The sequence below is a fragment of the Micropterus salmoides genome, unplaced genomic scaffold (assembly GCF_014851395.1).
Source record: "Micropterus salmoides isolate LMB-PRFRI ecotype aquatic unplaced genomic scaffold, ASM1485139v1 Ms_hic_scaffold_9, whole genome shotgun sequence".
NCBI classification, from domain to species: domain Eukaryota; kingdom Metazoa; phylum Chordata; class Actinopteri; order Centrarchiformes; family Centrarchidae; genus Micropterus; species Micropterus salmoides.
Window position 1 is genome coordinate 23,179,534 of NW_024044681.1, and position 18,810 is coordinate 23,198,343.

The 18,810-nt window shown below is 40.5% G+C and overlaps 1 protein-coding gene across 1 annotated transcript; it reads right to left on the bottom strand.

Annotated features, from left to right (window-relative positions):
- Positions 1-279: 279 nt before the first annotated feature.
- paxbp1 (PAX3 and PAX7 binding protein 1) lies at positions 280-10,867 on the bottom strand. Its single transcript, XM_038708491.1, has 18 exons — positions 10,424-10,867; positions 10,030-10,152; positions 9,321-9,533; positions 7,939-8,160; positions 7,741-7,841; positions 7,079-7,302; positions 6,602-6,791; positions 5,324-5,447; positions 4,179-4,281; positions 3,817-3,932; positions 3,522-3,721; positions 3,273-3,420; positions 3,036-3,157; positions 2,856-2,932; positions 2,692-2,758; positions 2,386-2,532; positions 1,313-1,467; positions 280-1,100 (listed from the first exon to the last, which is right to left on the bottom strand). The coding sequence occupies exons 1-18, from the start codon at positions 10,737-10,739 to the stop codon at positions 980-982; spliced, it is 2,769 nt and encodes a 922-aa protein (XP_038564419.1). The 5' UTR covers positions 10,740-10,867; the 3' UTR covers positions 280-979.
- Between the last annotated feature and the right edge of the window lie 7,943 nt (positions 10,868-18,810).

The window sequence follows — 18,810 nt, forward strand, 5'->3', positions numbered from 1 at the left end:
CATTAAATCATCAAAAAAATCAGAACAGCTTTGTCATACTTAGGAGCTTGGAGAACTTTAACATAGAAAGCAGTCATAGTTGCTCACTTTCCAGTAAAAAAACACAACAGAGCATCCAGAAGACTTTCAAATCAGTAAAGATTCTCTTTCACTCTAGGCCTCATCCCAAATGTTAGTAAGGAACGTTATAAATAATTTTGGTTTGTTTGTCGCTTTCATGGTCATAAGTTGCACAACATAAGTAGACACAGTTTTCACTTAATTGCAACAACACAGCGATTATTTAAATGAAATCTTTATTCACAGGCAAAAAAAAATAAAAATACTAAAACCAAAAAAAGTCATACAAATCTGAATACAAATCTCTCAGCGCTGGTAGGGTCACCAGGGCAGTCCATATGTGACAAAGGAGTACCGTGGGATGAAGTGGGAATCAAAGAACAACAACCATATCAACTGCCCCAAAGCATACTGGGAGACAAGGTGGTTGTCGGTCTTCGCCAGTGCAATTTCTACCTTTTGGCCAACTAGAAAAAAAGACAACTTTTGGCACACAAGGAAAATAACAGTACGCAAGAGAAATGAAGGGGGTTAAGCAGATTTTACAGACAGCCAGGTTTAATATAGTGTCAATTTAGAGACCAGACATTTTCCAAACAGATGCCAGCAAATTCATGTCAATTGTTTACCCTTAATAAATTACGCATTTAAAATATTGCCAGAATGTAGAATAACTGCGTTGTCTCTTTGAGCTGACAATATACTGCCTCATTTCAGCAATGGTCTTATGCTGATATGTGTACGAACACACCTATACATTATTCACAATATTTACAACAGAGTTTTTTTTAGCTTCTCTTTTCAGTAAAATGTAACAACTGTTAAATTTTAATTACCCACACTATTTGCAGGAATCCAACTCAAGTGATCCCATGGCTCAACACAACAAAAGGAAAAGTTGCTGTTGCCATGTCCGTCTCTACGACTTGGCTTCCAAAAGTGCCTTGATGTCTTTAATGCCATGTTCTGCTGCCACAGTGATGATGTGGTCCAGGGCATTCATGTGGCCCAACATCTTCACAACCTCTTTGATTTGGTCTCTGTTGGAAGATATGGGTTATATTAGAAGCAGTAGGGACAAAACTCTCAGCATGACAATAGTGTGTTGTGCAATTGTGCAAAAACAAAACAATCCAACCTTCCAAAATATTCCAGCAGATGGAGCTATAACTTAATTCACATTCCCAATTTAGATTAAAAAAAAAACTAAAAAAAAACCACAGTACATGCAGAACCTAGTAGAGCCTCTTACTTGGCAGTGCGCCGTTCCACATCAGACCCGCCCAAACTGCTGCGGTGCAATGAGCTGGCCAGGTGGGTTAGGTAGCGACAGAATGGCTCCAACTGAGGCAAAGTCTGCTGGCCCTTCAGCCCAGCAAACCACTGCACTGGCAAACACTCAACCACCTGAAAAAGGTACAAGAAAAGACGAGGAGGGATTAAACACTAGCTCTGTGTCACCCTGTTTAGTGAGTCGCTGGTGGCCAGATTTGACCAACTGAGCAGATGTGTTTGTCAAGTTAAGGCTGCCAGCTGTAAATACACACAGGAAGGTAGAGAGCAGCTAATCACAGTGATCTGGCCTGAGAGGCTTGTACAGTAAAATACAAGCACCTCTCATCAAACTGTCAGAGCCAGGAGAGACGGTTTCCACTGCTCAGGTGGCTTAAAAAAACAAAACAAAAAACACTCATCTTAATTTTTAGACAAGGTAAGCACAACATGTGCTATAAAATACAGTAAGCAGTCTGGTACAATTCTGAAACCTACAAATAGGTGTGTAAATGTAGATTAAGAGTCAAGTTTAATTTTCCCTCACATCAGACAAAACCCTGTTAACCTTCTGGAAAAAAGACATGTCCCTATCTGTTGCTCTCTTTTGACATGGCTTGTTACATCTGAGCCAAAGACTGTGTCAAGTGTTATAATGACAATGGTATCTACTAGGATGTACATTTGCTTTAAAGTTTTGTTCACAATGCTTGGATAATCCAGCATAAAAAACACATTAACTGTAAAGTCAACCCATCTCTTTCAGCATAGAGTGAAATATGATACCTGACTTCATTTATATGCCGTGAAGTTTATGAATTGACACTTTGGTTTATTGACACTCAACATGTGTGGAAACGGACAACAGTAAAACAGACAAAACCTCTGCCTTTTGCTTTAATATCTGTCATTACCTGTTGACAAACTGATCAAAAACTTGTAATTTCACAACAAGTCAGTTAATCTGAATGAGCACTCTGTCTACATGAGCTCTGATGTGCCCATTTACACATGAAGAATGAAACCACAAAACGATTAGTGTGCATCTCCTACCTTCTGGCACTTCTGAGCAGTGTCCTCCCCGGTATCTGTGGTCTGCAGTGCAGAGAGGATATATCTATTCAGAGTGCTGTCCAAAGCGAGATCCCTCAGACAGGAACTGGATAAGATACTTTCCCACTGCAGGATGTTGCCCAGCAGCTAAGCACAGAGGAAGAGGTAGAGTTAGACTGTACTCACGCAGATGATGACTGCAACACAACATTATAATTGATTAACGTAAACATCCAAGTAGTTCTGTTGGCTGCCACAGAAGTAAACGTTACCATCGGTGGTTAGGGTAAAAACACACAAACATACCTTCACACAGGACCAAAACTGCCTCTGGTAGAATAAATAGGGGCCACTATTCTTATTCTCCAACACGCTGAATAAAAAAGCAAAAACACACTTAGTTATCAAGTCACACATACTGAAGAAATTCAACCCAGGCTACCTACACTGGTAATAATTGTGTAACATACTTTTTGGGGTAGAGAGGAAGGAAGACATCTTCATCAAGAGTGCGCCTTGTCCTTAAGACAATAGATTTCAAAAGCTCCTGATAGAAGAAAAAAATAAATCACAAAGACAATAAAAGTAATCACTCATTTTGCAGATGAAGTACATTATGTTAATGAAGGTAGTAAGAGAGGGGACAGTACCTGTGTGTATCGGTTGTCCCCGTGCAGCACGGTGGGGTAACCTTTCATTAGTCTGTGAATGAAGTCCACCAGATTGGCTGTCTGACTGCTTGACAGCGGGTCCCACACTTGCTCTGCCAACACTGACAGACACACACAAACACAAACATTAATACATATGACATATTTTGTATTGGCTTGCATTGTAATGCCAAGTAAATCTTAGTATGCTAGGTGCAGCTGTGCGGGTTTCTCTACCTGTCAGTTTGGAGAGGATGACCTTCTCCACAATAGCAGGCAGCAAGCTGATATCCCCGTCTCCTCTCTGCAAAGTGCTGTGCTCTTCAAAGCCGTAAAACAACAACGACTCAAACCAGAGCATGTACTCGAAATTTGCACACTGCGCCTGGACATGAAAAAAAAGAAAAGACAAATGCATCTCAGAATTGACCCCTCCCATTTCCAAAAGGAAAATGTTACATTTAAAACCATACGAGCATGCCTTACCTCGAGAGGGTTCCATGTAATCAGCTGCAGGCGGACTAAAGGGTTGAAGAGTTTGGGAAGACAGAGGCCTATGTAAGCATCTCTGTAGCAGTCGGCATAATCTCTTCTCCACACTTCAAAACGAGATTTGATGCAGTCAAGAGAGTGAAAGTCCTCCACAGCATCCTCAAAAACTTTCTTGCATTCCCGGATGATGCGATCTGGACGGAACAAACGACTTTAGTTAGGCATGAGATACAGAATGATGTGCGTCATGTCTGTGTTACATAATTTTTCCAGCACTTTAATGATGTACCTCTCTCCATGTTAAAGCTGGTGATGTCTGTAGAGGTTTCCTCGTCATCAGATGATAAGCCTTCGTTATGCTCAGCCCTCTTTCCATTTTGCTCTCTCGCTTGTCGCCGCCGAGTTCTGCACCCCACACGAGTACAAAGGCAGGCAATTAAATTGTTAAATTAATTGTTTGTGATGAACAGTAACTAGCTTGGCTCAGAAATGACTTAATCAAAGTCAGAACTTAGGATCTCTTGCAAGGCAAACCTATGCTTTACAAGCCGAGCTACATTCAGAGCTTCTTATGAAAGCCTAGAAACATGTCACAAAAATTCAGCCTATATTTCCTGGAAGCATGTCTTTGAGTATGAGTGAGCTTCATACCGTCGTGCTTCTCTTTCTGCTATCCTCCTCTGACGACCGTGCTCTTGGTATGCTGTGCGGTCCCGACCAAATGAGTCCAGATTAGGAGCCATGACAGCTTTATCTGCAAGAGACAGGAGCCATGTTAGAATCAGTAAAGACAAGTTGAGACAACCCATTACCTCATTCTTATTCTGGGCACTCAACATAAAGAGTACTCAAATTTAGAATAATCCAAAATGCTTACAAATAAATTATGAGATAATAAGCATAGGATTGTTATTAACTTAGGAAACAAGTTCAAATATTGCTCTAAAATAGAGCCCAACCGATAAATCGGTGTGCCGACATTATTGACCGATGTGAGCTAATCACAGATAAATGGGTATCAATTTAAAAGAAGAAACGGATAGACGGAAGAGGGATCCCTTCTGTCATGTTATAAGTGGTGTTGCTGCATGGTTTATCCACCAGAGGGCACTCCACAACTTCCCTGTCGGCAACACAAATCCACCCCAAAACACAGCAATCAGCTGACCCGAGTCAAGCAGACCATAGGAGAACGCACAACAGAGATCATCTGTGTTCCAAGCATGTTATGTTAGGGATAATCTTTGTTTAGGTTATGCGTTTCTGAAGAAAAAAAGATATCAGAATATCGTTTTTTAAAATCCTCAAATATCAAAATCGGTTTTAAATATCCCATATCGGTCAGGCTCTACTCTAAACCTCCTAGTCTATAAAAAAAGTACCATCAGCAACATCAAATTTGTTGAAAAAAATTTCAGTATCATTTATTTTCTAGTCACTTACCTGGCTGCAACTCCCTACATGTTACAGTGAAAGTGATGACAAGTCACTAATAGATAAGTTTTTATCTTTACAAAGTGACTCATTGCTTGAGCGGAGTTACAACCACCCAGCTGACTGTGAGACTCGGCCATTACAGAGTAGCCGAAACAGCCCCTCCAATAAAACATTTTCCATGTACATACATGCCCACTCACTCAAATTCACACCTCAATCAACCTTTATCTCGCTCATGAAGGGAAACATAACAAGGGTAGTGGGGAAACAAGAATGTGAACAGCACACACCCACACTCTCATACAGAGAACTAACGAGGCCGTTCAAATAAATCATAAAAACCTTCAAGATGGACTGACTTGAAAGGCTTGCAAACTCCGACGATTCATCTTTAATATCATCCTGTCTTCTCTGGACAAGTCGTGAGGCCCGTTGCCTTAGTAACTGGTGCATGGCAGCCTCCAGCTCCAGGACAGCAGGCACCTGAAAGATATGATGCCTTCTGTGACCTCTGACACAAACAAAAGCTGGACTCCGAGTCACAGGGATGTCTTGCTGGAGGGACAAGAGGAGCACGATGGACAATACTAGAACATCAATATCACTAATGTCGGGTGAAAACTTCTCTCTAAATTTCCATGAAGGAAAGTTTGAACACTATGGACTTCAGCCAGTGGTTTACCTCAAATTATTGGCAAACCCTGTTAAAGGCTAGTTAAATGCCTTGTGAAGTAAATGCATTAAAAATCATGAAATTGTACTTAAAAGGTTTTTACCCAACATTGACAATATACAGTTCCAGTACTGATGTTTGCGCTGTATTAAAAAGGACTTCATAATAGGTGAAATTGATAATTCTTGGTTAGTCTTCCATTTTCATCAGTGTGTTGTGCACTGAGTCACCTAACAGGGTTAAAACAGACATTAGCGTGGAAGAGGAAGCACATGTTGGCAGCTGGCAGGCCAGTTCTCTTTGTTCCATGTAGTTGCTGCCCTGCTGCTGCAGGATCAAGACTCAATTGTTCCGTTTAGACATGCATTTAATAAGTAGCTTTAGGTGTAAAAAATGTAGCTTGTGTCAGAGACATCATTAGATTATGTCTGCCCATATTGGACTAAGACTAGACACTTTTGAATATATATGTCTTTGCCACTATTTTGGGCTGAGAGCTCTTACAGCTCCAACTCATATTAAGATAACTTAGTTTACTTATTGTATGAGTAATGAATATTACAAATAAATTTAAGTAGCTGAAAACAATCTGATCCAATATGAAGTAAGAGCATTTTCTTGCTATACAAAAGCCATTTGTAACAGTACGTTGCTGAGATAAAAGATCAGTCATATTTCTCCCTTAAATTAGAGCAGTTGTGAAGCAACTGGAAGACACATGGAGTGTGCTCCAGGTGACTAATTTGCAGTCACACTGACTTGTTGGCACTGTTAACTAGCGTAATAATAGTATCTAAAAAACTAACTTCTAAACTAAAACAATATTAAAATATTATGACTCAATGTTTCACAATACAGAGTTTATTAGATTCTATCCCTTGAAATCCACATCAAGTGGTCAGAGATCACACACACGCACAAAACAGAAAACAGCTAATCAGACAGCAGATAAATTCTCCCTTACCTTTTCACTGAAACACTCAAGCAAGTCTCCAACATACCCTCGCATCTCTTGCAAGAATTTATATTGATCTGCATTGTCATTGGATGAGCCCTCCAGCTGCTGTATGGTGCTCTCAGAGGCAGCTAGGTCTTCTTCGATCTGTTTGTAGCGCTTGGCATTTGCGTTGTAGCCTGCACACATTTGGCTGAGCCTACAGACACATGACAGTGAGGAGGACTTTGATGAGGCTGAGGACAAACAAAGCTAGTCTAATCTTAATTACTGACATACACTAAGCGGAAAGTGCACCCATTTAACACAGAGACATCTTGAAAACTAACAGAAGACAACGAGCTAAATAATGCACTCTAGGTTAAACAGGAGTAATAATTAGGTGGATTGACTTTGCTGGGCCTTCAGGACCACTGCACACAGAAAAGGCTGAAGCTGAGCTGAAGACTGATATTGCATGTTGTTGCATTCTTCCACTGAACGTACCTATCCCGCAGGCGTTTCTTTACCAGATCAATGGATACTGGGGTTAGATCACCAATAGGGGCCCCGTATTGAACAGATCCATTGTCCGCTCGGCCAGTTGGCTTGCCAGTCTGTGGGGCCGCAGTGCTGTAGGTGAACGGCATGCTGTAGGACGAGCTATAGGGCTGGCTCTCGTAGCTGTTCTGGTAGTAAACTGTGTTGTCCTCTGGCTGGCTGCTTTGGACCTGGTCAAAAGAGACAAGAAAAACACAAAGCTTTTATTACTATGACTAGTAGCAGCACTGCTGCCTTGTAATAATTTGTTAGGGCTACAACTTATGGTTATTTGCATTATTAATTAATCTATCAATAATGTTTTGGATTACTAATTTAGTCTGTAACATGGCAAGAAAACTGCAGAGAAAAGCAGCAAATCTTCACTTCTGAGAAGCTGGAAACAACAAATGTTTGGCAATTTTGTTTGATAAATGATCATTTAATCAGTTATCAAAAGTGTTGTTGATTTTCTGGCTATCAACTCATAATAGTTAATCTGTCACACTTAAATTGAATCCCAACTTTTAATAAAATAATAGAACAATAACACCACAGGTTAACCATAAGAAAATTGGAGAAACAACACAAAATATTTTACAGCTGGTAAAAATTTTTGTACATCTTACCTGGGGTATGCTGATTCCTTTCCTAATCTGCTCCTGCTCCCAACGGCTCACCTCCTCATCCTGACCTGTATCCAGTGCTTCGTCATCACTGCCCTCAATACCTATACATGTGAAGGGGATGTTCAAGTCTCAGAGACAAGTGATTGAAAACAGTAGTATATACTCAATGAACTTTATTGAACTATTTTTTCACGGTACCTATCTCCTCAGCTATCTTTTGTCTTTGGCTTTTGTTCTTGACTCCGCTGAAGCGGATCCTCTTCTCTTCCTCGTCTTCATCATCACTGGCATCTTGGTCTTCTGCTCCCAAGCGTTTCTTGGGAGCCTCCGTCTCTACCAGAGGGGCCTCACCCCCGAGCTCTCTCGCCAGTTGCCGGCGCTTTCTGGCAGCATGGATGAATGCCGCATCAGGGATCTCCCCTAGAGTGAGACCGAAACAGGTCTTGATTGAACACTTGTGTAATTTTGTGTGCAAATACCAAAAAGTCTTTCAGGTTTGGAGGCATAGTGCCCTATGCAGTGAGATGAAAGCACTTCAAGGGGGTTTCAATGACCAATTAGAGTGCCTATTATTCAGAGAAGGGCACAAAGTGATAATAAGATTAGTCGTAGAGCCTGACGTACCGATATGAGTATCTGTGTTTATAATAGCCATTAAATGCCAATTAAAAAAAGAAACGGAGAGGTGGAAGACGGATCATTAAATCATGTTATGAGTGTTCGTAGCATAACTTGTCCACAAGATGGTACTTTCTAACTATAATGCCACAAATCCACCACAAAACAAAGCAATCAGCCGACATAATAAGCTGTACTTTTGTTCAGAGTAGGATTTCTAACAATAAAAATGTTTGTTTATAAACTGCATTGTGTCATGTTATCTTGGTGAGGTCTCATGACTACACATAACTAATGTTAGGGTGGGGCTGGACAATAAAACAACAATTATCGCAATATAATAATTTCAGTATTAAATAACTATATAACAAATGTTCAATAAATGTTGAGATGATTTTATTCACTTGAATCATACACGAATTAGAACTTAATTTTTTTTATTTTGTTGAGGAAAAAGGACTGAAAATAGCTTTTACTTAATTTTACTCATGCATATTTGCTGACAAACATTTTATCATAATTGTTTTGAATGTTCTACTTTAAATTTGTGAAGTGAGCCACTGTTTGGCCTCAAGTGTTGACCATAAAGAAGAGTTTAAACCACAACTAACCATCAGGTTTCTTCAACTTTCACTCAGGAGCAAAAATTAAACTCGAAAGAAATAATGATTTGATACTTGTCGTGATAATTATCGATATCGAAAGATATGAAACTTTTAATCATGATAACATGGCCACATGATCCAGCCCTATGTAAGGGCTAATCTTTATCCTCAAATATCAAAATTGGTGTTGGTCAGGCTCTAATTAGCAGCAGAATTCAATTCACAAAATACTACCACTCTGGAAAAGTATGGTGCTATCAACAAGACTGCTGGTGCCAGTGATGATACTCGAAACATTGACCAAGCATTTATTTGTGTGTGTGTGTGTGTGTGTGTACATACATACACACATAATACCTGGTCTCAAGCTGCCAAGAGAGGAAAGCGTGTTGAATGTTGCTCCAGTGTTGTTGCTCTTGGAGACCTGACTACGTGCCGGGCCTCCTTGACCTCTCGATTCTTCCTCCTGCTCATCAGCACTGTCCACCTCCATTTCCTCCTCCCCCTGTTCACTACCCGCTCTGCTCATAACCTCCTCTTTGATGGCAACTGCAGGTTGAGGTGGAGCATCTAGGAAAACGGGATGCAGAAAAAAGATGAGCAAAGAGACTAACATATTTAACAAACTTCCAGTACATTTAAATTATAGCCATTTAGCTGATACCACAGGGTGACTGAGATTATACTTCATGTTACAAGTCAGTTTCTGGAATCACAACCCCATTCAGATAACCCCCGGTACATATGGAGTCAAATTTCATCAACATTAATGCCGATGTAAAACATTTTTTCCTCAGAGATCTACCACCTCCTGTGGTACAACTATATATATTTTACACTCAGGGTTCTGAATATTTGCTAAGGTATGGTCTTTTGCCACAGTGCCTTAAGTGCCTTTCAGCAAAACAACAATGGAATTCCTCAATTCAGCTTCATGCTGTCTCATATTTGGTGACAAACGAGGCAGCTGCAAAGTCAGCCATGTAGGTTTAAGGCTTTCTCATATTGCTAATGTGACAGCAGAGATGACAGATAACATATCACGCGGACAGTGAGGCTATCCCACCTGCTTTGGTTTCCTGTTTGACACATCCAGACTTCTCCAAATCCTCCTTGTATTCTTTCTTCAGCTGTTTGACGATCTTCTTGCTGTGATTGGACTTCTTCACTCTGAACACCTCGGATCCTTCTGTTTACAAACAGGCCATGCGGAAAAGTGAGTGGTGAGTCAAGTTAACCATGCACATCATCCAGGTGAAGTCGATGGACACAGGAATGATTCACGGTTAAGGCATGTAGTTATCTAGCTATAAACAAATTACAAATACGATTTCCGTATTGCTACGCAGAAGCAAAAGGGGTAACATTAACACTTAAACCTACAAGGACAACACGTTTTCTTCAGCTAACATTTACCGGCTAGCTAACTTAGCATTTAATCGTAGCGTTTACTAAGTTACCTTCTTCATCATCGAAACTCAGTAAACTGGCTTTCGTGGGTCCAGGCACCGTAACGGTAGGTGTATCTTTGCCTTTCTTTTCTTTCTTGACAGCTCGTATACTGTTTATATTAGCCTGGAAGCCGTTGCTATGATAGTTATCCGTGCAGCTAGGTGCTCCGGTAACGACGTTACTGGAAGTCTCCATAAACGGGATTTCCTCCACGACAGGCCCGAGCGATGTCGGCAAGAGCGACGGCTGCCGACTCTCTTCCTGTTCATCCTCGTCGGACTCATTCCTCCGTCGTAAGTTAACTCGTTTCGCCTTTTTAAACATTATGCTTCTCTGCTAAATGCAACAGTGCATGCTCAAACGCAGAACACCTTTAAAACTGTGCTTGGGGCCGAAGGAAATTATCCCCACACTCCCGGTCGGCCATTTTCTATCAGGCAGGTTCTTCTTCGTCTTCACAATTAGAAGCTGAGTACATGCGTCACCGACACACCACTGCCGTCAACTGGTTAAAACTAGTACTCATCAGCCATGCAAAACAATTGATTTACAAGCAACAACGAAAGAATACATCCGGTGTTTTCCAAAGCCTATAGCACAAAACTTTCTTGATAAAGGTTATTGTGTCACCATTATAGATGAAGCATTGTGGTGCTACAGACAAGCCCCGGCATACTGCACAGACGTACAGTACAGACCCCAGCAAAAACATATAACAAAGCTGAAATCTACAAACCATTCCCATTAAAATCGTGACTTATATCACAACTGCAATATCTGTCAAGATAATCACAAAATTATTATTTTTTGCATCTCATTCAGCCCTAATTACAGTCAGGATATTCTTCAAGTCGTCTGTGGTTTGGATGATTCTCACCATCTTGTTGCTGAAGCCTAACCGAAGTCCTCTTTGTGGCACAACTCATAACGCTTGCATAAGAGCATTTGACAGTGTAAAAGTACAACTCAGTTGTTGTACTCAAGGTCAAGGGAATTATTGATGACACTGTCATAAGATATGGGGTTGACTTTGACAGCCATGGTCAGATCATCTCAATATGACAGTTTCCTGTAATGGTTCATTTGTGTCTGACAATGACGCCTGCCATGACAGTGTACACAGCATGTCCCCTTATTTAATATCAAATTGCCCTGGCCTAGATCTCCAGGGAAGTTTCAACTCTGCACTGAAAGTGACACTATCAACTAAATGAATCTTGACATCTGTCACAAACATCCAGAAAACAGCCTAACCTCAGTATCTGTATATGGAATTAAATAACATTAGATCTTCCTGTTTCCCCATTTTTCTGATTGGCCCTGTTTGTAGGACAGTGGATGTGGCCATAGATGCCATGATAACCATGGAAATAAAAAATAAAAAATCATAGGTTGTAATAGAACGTAATAAGAAGGTAAGAATATAATAGAACAAAAGTCACAGGACATTTTTTTGCATTGAGTACTTTTACTTTTACTACTTAAAGTACATTTTCCTGATTTTACTTACATATTTTACTTACATATTTTTACTTAAGTAACATTTTCAATGCAGACCTTTTTACTTGTAATAGAGTACCTTTACAGTGTGGTATTAGTACTTTTACTTTAGTAAAGGATCTGAATACTTCGTCCACCACTGGGAGACATGAGATATGGACTTGACTCAAATTATGTAAGAAATTTCATTTTGCATCCACACTGGGCTGTCGAGTGGACCATCTGCTTGTCATTATCAAGGTTTGTGGTCATCAGAGATTGGTATATAATTAAATTAGTGTGAACATTCCTCTGTTAAATTCACAAGCAAACACTTGTGATGTAACGATATATTGACTAAATCACTTTTACTGCTCTTCAATTGAACATCCAATAAAAGACAAATAGCAGAGGCTTATATTTAAAGTTCACATTCATTGATCTGAAGGCTGCATTGTGGGCTAAACAGAATTACAGCTCACTAATTGTGGCAGCTGACAATTTTGACATCATACCAACATATTTGGGCATTTTTGACAGCAGACATTTTGACATGTCACACTAGGAAAAGCAGGTGTATATAAAATGAATGATTAATTAATTAGCTGCTCTGATTTCAAGGTCCTGGCATTATCCTGGTATTGTTCACACTGTCACGGCTTACTGAGACACTTGAATAGTACAGAGCAGTCATTCATTGTGTTAGTCACACCTGTGCTTTTCTTGCTATGACAAAGTCAAATTGTCTGCGGTGAAAAAGGCCTATTGTGCACAACTCAAAGGAGTTGTCCACTCAAGACATATGTATGGGACCGCTGAGTTTGATAGTTCAGTATATATTCACATAAAGCTTTGTTTAAGAATAGACCAGCAGAAAGACAGACAAATAAAATACAGATGCATGATCACATAGATATCGATAGATCATATACGTGAAATAACACCTGTTGAAAGACTTTCCACCGTATGACTGTATGAGAATGTGAAATGTTCTCCTTTCATTTTTGTTCACTTTAGTTCACCCCTCATCATCTCTGGGCTATTTCTTTCACTTATCCACTTACCTGACGACAGCTTTTTGAAAAATAGTCTGGTGAAGATGAAAGATCCAAATGCATACCTCTCAAATTGCACCTGATCACTACAGTATGTACGACGGCACGTTCAACACATTATGGACAACGGAAGAGCCGAGAGGAGCATATGTCTCTCCTGACAGGAACGGATAATATGTATTCTGGACTCCGACAACGTTCAGTTCCTTTAATAAATGCCAGACATGTGAGCTGCAGTTAGTGAGGGTCATTACAGAGCCATTACTTGACACAGTGAAGTCTACGCTGTGGTAGTGATAATAACTGCTGAAATTAAAGTGTCACCACAGATGACGCTGGAGTGATGTGTTGTGATTAATTAGCATCAAGATGACCCTTTGCCATTAAAACGATAATTGGAGATAAATATCTTCCCATTAATGGGAGCATTTCAGTTTTAAAGTCCCAGAGCCCCCTTTCATTTACATTCATCCTTAGAGCAGATTTTTTTATCCTATTGTAATGCAGTAAGAAGTGCAAGTATCCTGGAACTAATCAATTGCTATTGACAAAGCTATGGCAGTAAACACTTTCTTGATGAAGTTTTCACTTCAGAAACCTATTTGTGAATGCAGTTGAGGACAGAGCATGCTTGAAACAAATGAGTAGTGATGATAGAAAGTCAAGGAATGTACTACGTGTACTCATGGATGTACAACTAATGTGGATATGTAGCTGTACATCATCACATGTAAAATAACTCCTCATATCAAAGGGCCTGTCATTTTGAGTACTAAGTTGAGTGACCACAAAAATAGTAAAATTTTAAAGGGGCTATATGTAGTTTTTCTACTAAAATTAGACTGTGTGTGAAGGGGTTGTAATCTGACATTAAAATGATCCACTTGCCAGGTTTGGCTATTAACTCTGAAGGCAAGTATTCCTATTCCTATTTGAAGGCTCCAGGTCGGATTTTCCGCAAAAACCAGTGACTGACACCTGCATGCACGCTCCCGAGGCTCTCGCTTTGTCTACTGACTTTGCACTCAGCATCGACGACACTGCAACTTACGACATGGAGTCTGCTAACACTAAGAAACGACCTGCTCCCAGCACAACACAGACTCCAACGCAAACTCCACATAAGGATAAAAAACAAAAAAAAGATTTATCTGCTGAAGCTCGTCAGGCCTAATGTGAACTGGATCAACTTCGGACGAAAACACGGATCAACATCGGCAGGGCTTTTGAATCATGGAGAAACCTCCGCTTTGTTTTGGGTATAAAAACAGACCCAGAGTTGGGTCAGGTAAGCTAACATTACTACAAAGCATGTAAAATATATTTTGATTTTGTGCTTCAGTTGGCTCAAGTTAGATAGCGTTAGCTCACCGGCTAATGCCGAGCAGTTGCTAATGTTGTCCGGTGCAAAGTTATATTGCTTTCACATTACTTCATCAACTAATGCAACCCATGTTACTTTCCTCTGTACCACTGTTATGTCAAAGTGACAAAGCCTGCAAGAAAGGATGTAATGGTAAAAAGCTAATGTGGAAGAATTTGTTTACTATCCCATAGTGATGCAGCCACGAGCAGCCAGCTAACGCTACAGTAGCTCGGACCCGCTGCTGTTTGCTTTGTAGCGTTCAATTTAGATTTATTGCCTTTTACTGATACTCAGGTAGACAGCTTCTCTACCTCTCAGTCGCTGTAACTAACATGACCTATATAATATACAACCCAGAGGTAGAGCCATCCACTAACACTACAGTAAATTTACTGCTATAAAGTGTGACACAATCTCGTTATAATGTTCAGTCCAGCTCACTAACGTTAACAGTTTCATTATCATCCAAAACATGTAGCTGTGCTGAAATTGCTGAGCCTCCGGTGACAGATACATAGATAGTAATGACAGTTACTGAAAGCAGCAGGCGAGCTAACGATGTAGCACATCGGCTAAATGCAGTGTAACTTTATCATGTAATGAGCATGGATTAGTTCAACATCAAGCTGATAAAAATATTACTGTAATGTTATAGTGGGAGTTTACCTGAGTTTCCAGCATGTTGTGTGAAGCTGGCTCCCTACCTGTCTATAGCCGCTCTCACTTTTTTTGGGAGTACTGTGCCAATATGCCGGTGTCTCGCTGCGCTGAATGAAAGGTACGGCGCCGGTGTCGATACACCTCTGAGATGGGAACGTTGAAGTAACAGAGCCTGAACATGTCTGAGTGAAATGAAGTGCATGCTGGTGTTCCTGCGTTTATTGCAGGATTTCTGTATGAAAGCGGTTGTGTTTCGGATTCTGCTCGCTCATGAGTTCAAGCGAGCACACGTACAAGCACACGCCTGGTTGCAATCTTAAAACCGCACTGCTAGTGGCCGCTGGAAACTACATAATGCCCCTTTAAATAAAGAACATACCGCAGCCCTTCACCATGTCCATAGTTGTAATATAGCATGTTTCCACTATGGGAACTCGTAACCTGGAGCTTCCCCCGGCCTGAACTTTTAAGAACGTGTAAGGCAATGGTTCTTGGATATACATCTTTGAAAAAGCAACATCTTTTCAGATATGCCCCATTAAATTTCAGTCCAACTGTAAGTGGTCCCCATTCCTTCATTTTAACATTCAGAATCCATGAACACTTGCACTCTGATGACCCAAAAGCGACTGGATGATCAGCAACAGCCAGGCAATTTGATCATTTGAAATGAGGATGGAAAGACAAAAGTGGCCTGGCCTTGGTCCCATAAGGAATTACTCAAAGTTAAAATGAGACACTCAGACTTGGATTAATTGTTCTGTAGTGCTTCTACCAAGGGGGAAGCATGAAAAAAATCATCTAAAAACCACTTGGGGGCACTGTAGGTCCTTGCAAGCAAATAGCTGTGTCTTATTTGTGGCCATGGTACTCTCATAGTTCACTCATGTATAAATGCTAATGAAATACAATGACATTTCCTGATCCAGTGAATGTATCTGAAATAAGCCAGCATGAATATAGATGACATCAATACTGCTACTCAAAGGTTCATAAGGCTCATCTAATCACTCCTCTCATCGCTAAGAGGAAGCTGTTGCTATGTGACCATTTCAGGTGAATATTTGTGTAAGAAAAGAAATTTAATTTGCGTGAGACGTGCTTCATTATTTGTTTAGTTGTTGTTGTTGTTGTGGTGTGTGTGTGTGTGTGTGCGTGTGCGTGTGTGCGTGGTGAAAGGGAATATGTCTTTCTTCTTTAAGCATTGCAGCAGGAGTGATGCCACTTTAAATTGCCCCCGCAGGATACAGTAACTGTAAAAGCAAAGTTATAGAAGCCAAGGTTTCATTTGCACTGATGGAACAAACATCAAGGTTGAATAACCCGGCTTATTAAATACACAGTGTGCATGTCAAGAGGTAATGAAGATGGAATGAGAATGAAAAAAAGAGCCGCTCTAATGAAAGGACAAGAGGGTCTGCACCTTCCACCTCTTACTGAGGGCTGCAAGTTAATGCGTTAGTTCAACAAAATGAAGATGTCAAAATTCATCAGTTTTTAAGACAAACATTTCACCCTTTTATGTGAATCATAAAACCATGTGCTTTTGTTTTCACAAATCGTGTTTTTATAATAGAGGGAGTCAATTTTCTCTAAAGACAGAAATCTAATTCTGGAATTAGCTCTTTATCTGTCCCAGTGCTCTCAGGTAACAGCGTCCCTTGAAGACAGAAGATTAATGTTGTGATACAAGCACACGTGTACAAAGCTGAATAAAATGACTTGTGTGGATAACTAATTATACTTATCTCTAACAGGGGATCAGGATTCACTGAGGTAATTTCTGTTCAGACTCTCTGTATGCTTTGTGCTAGTGGGGGACATTATTCCTCCTCTGCTGGAGGAGGAATAATGTACAAGTGCATGTGCTAGGCTGTACTGGCCGTTCTTACCATCAATCACTAAGATGAAATCAAGTCACTAGCTGCCTGTGTTACCAGGGACACAATTTGAACACAAATGGATGGAAAAGCTCTGACTTACAAATACACACATTCGAAACACATGTGTGGACTGTTGGATTCCACAGTTATTTATTGAGAGAAGGAGAAAAAAGAGATGTTTGGATCAATAAATAGTACCACCCATTCTCTTAATATGTTTTGTGTGCATGTGCAAGATGATCCGATTGAGTGGGCGTGTGTGTGTGTGTGTGTGTGTGTGTGAGTCTTCTCTGGCTGCTCGTGTATGGATCTGAGCAGGTTATGGTGCAGGGATGTATTTGTCTTAGGCGTTAACCCACGCTTGTGAATACTGCAGTGACCTCCAACTGCCTCCTTCATGCAATAGACTGAAAATTGACATTCATGCATCTTTTCAAATCCCCTTCCCTTCGGCTTCCACCCCCCCCACTCAATTGCTTCCACACATTTTTGGCAAAGCGTGGCTCCTTTTCATAAAAACTCTGGACACAAATACCAAACTCAACCTCATAACATAAATCGCATTCAGGAGCAAACACTGCCTTCAAAACGTTACGTCTTCTCAAAATGAAATTTGCTCTTTAAATGACACACACACCAAATGAATAGAAACACTGTGGTGAGAGGAAAACACTGCTATGATAATGATCAGTAGGCCTTTTGCATTTTCAGTGTACTCTACATACTGTACGGACAGTAGCTTGTTGTAAACTGTTATGTTTTCATTCTCAAAACTAAAACACAAACACAAATTCAAGAATAGAATATTTTATTTACTCTGAAATACCATATATACAAAATAACAAACACAGTTGGATTTACATAGTTTTCTTCATACAGGAGAAACAATTTTGGCAGCATCCTGTCTTCTGTCCTCATCAACATCACAGGCACTGTTCGCCATGGCCAAGCAGCAGGAGAAATAACGCCTAGCACAGTGAATCCACCCCTGCATCTTCCATGGTTGTAGACCTTTCAATCTCCATCTTCCAAATCTCATGCATACATAAAACATATTTTCTGTTACTATGGTCCACTTGCAATACTGTACTACAGTTATCATCGAGTACTGTATTGAAATTCAGTAGATTTTTTTAACCTATTCTTATTTTGGAAAGTCTGGACGACGAATGCTACTGGGAACCTGTTCCAGTTTGGTTGGACTCTCGGCCCAGCCTCCCTCACTGTTAAACCACAGTTATTTCATCAGACAATATGTCTCTTCTCAGTCTTTCTCTTCCTCTTCCCCGTCCTCCTCTTCTTCCTTTCACTCCACTCACCTCTCTCTCCTATGTTGGCATATATTTGCTCCAAAACAGAAGAGCTCACCTGCGGCTCTTTTACATAAGTGAAGCAGTTGTTTTTTGTTTTTTTGCCGAGTTTTTAGGAGTGCAGATCGAAAAGTGACTTCAAAAAAAAAGTATGGAGAAAAAAGTTGTCTCAAACTACTGTGTCAGCAACATCACCTTTCCTCTCCTCCAAACCCTCCTCCTCCTCTCTCATCTATCACTCAAGGTAACATCAAAGCCTACTCACAGGGAGCCGTAGTTACACATCCTGTCCAGGCGATGAAACTCTATCAGGACTTTTGCTCACACACACACACACACACACCTATCTTCACCCGCTTTGCATACATGTATTTGAAAGGCTGTCCCTCTTCTGGCAACTTCTCCCCCTCTGGGGAGTAGACATTGGGCTCGTATTGATTTATTTATGTAAGAAAACTAGCACACCTTGATCTTTAACCCCTGACAAGGGAAAAACATACTTTCAGAGCCTGCACTGAGAGCCTCCCCACAGCACCTGTGAGCAAAGCAGATGGAGAAAAGGGGGGAGGGGGGGATGATGTGCCTGATTAAAGAGAACACAGAGAAAAATATGATATTTAAACACACTTTGAAGCCTCAAAC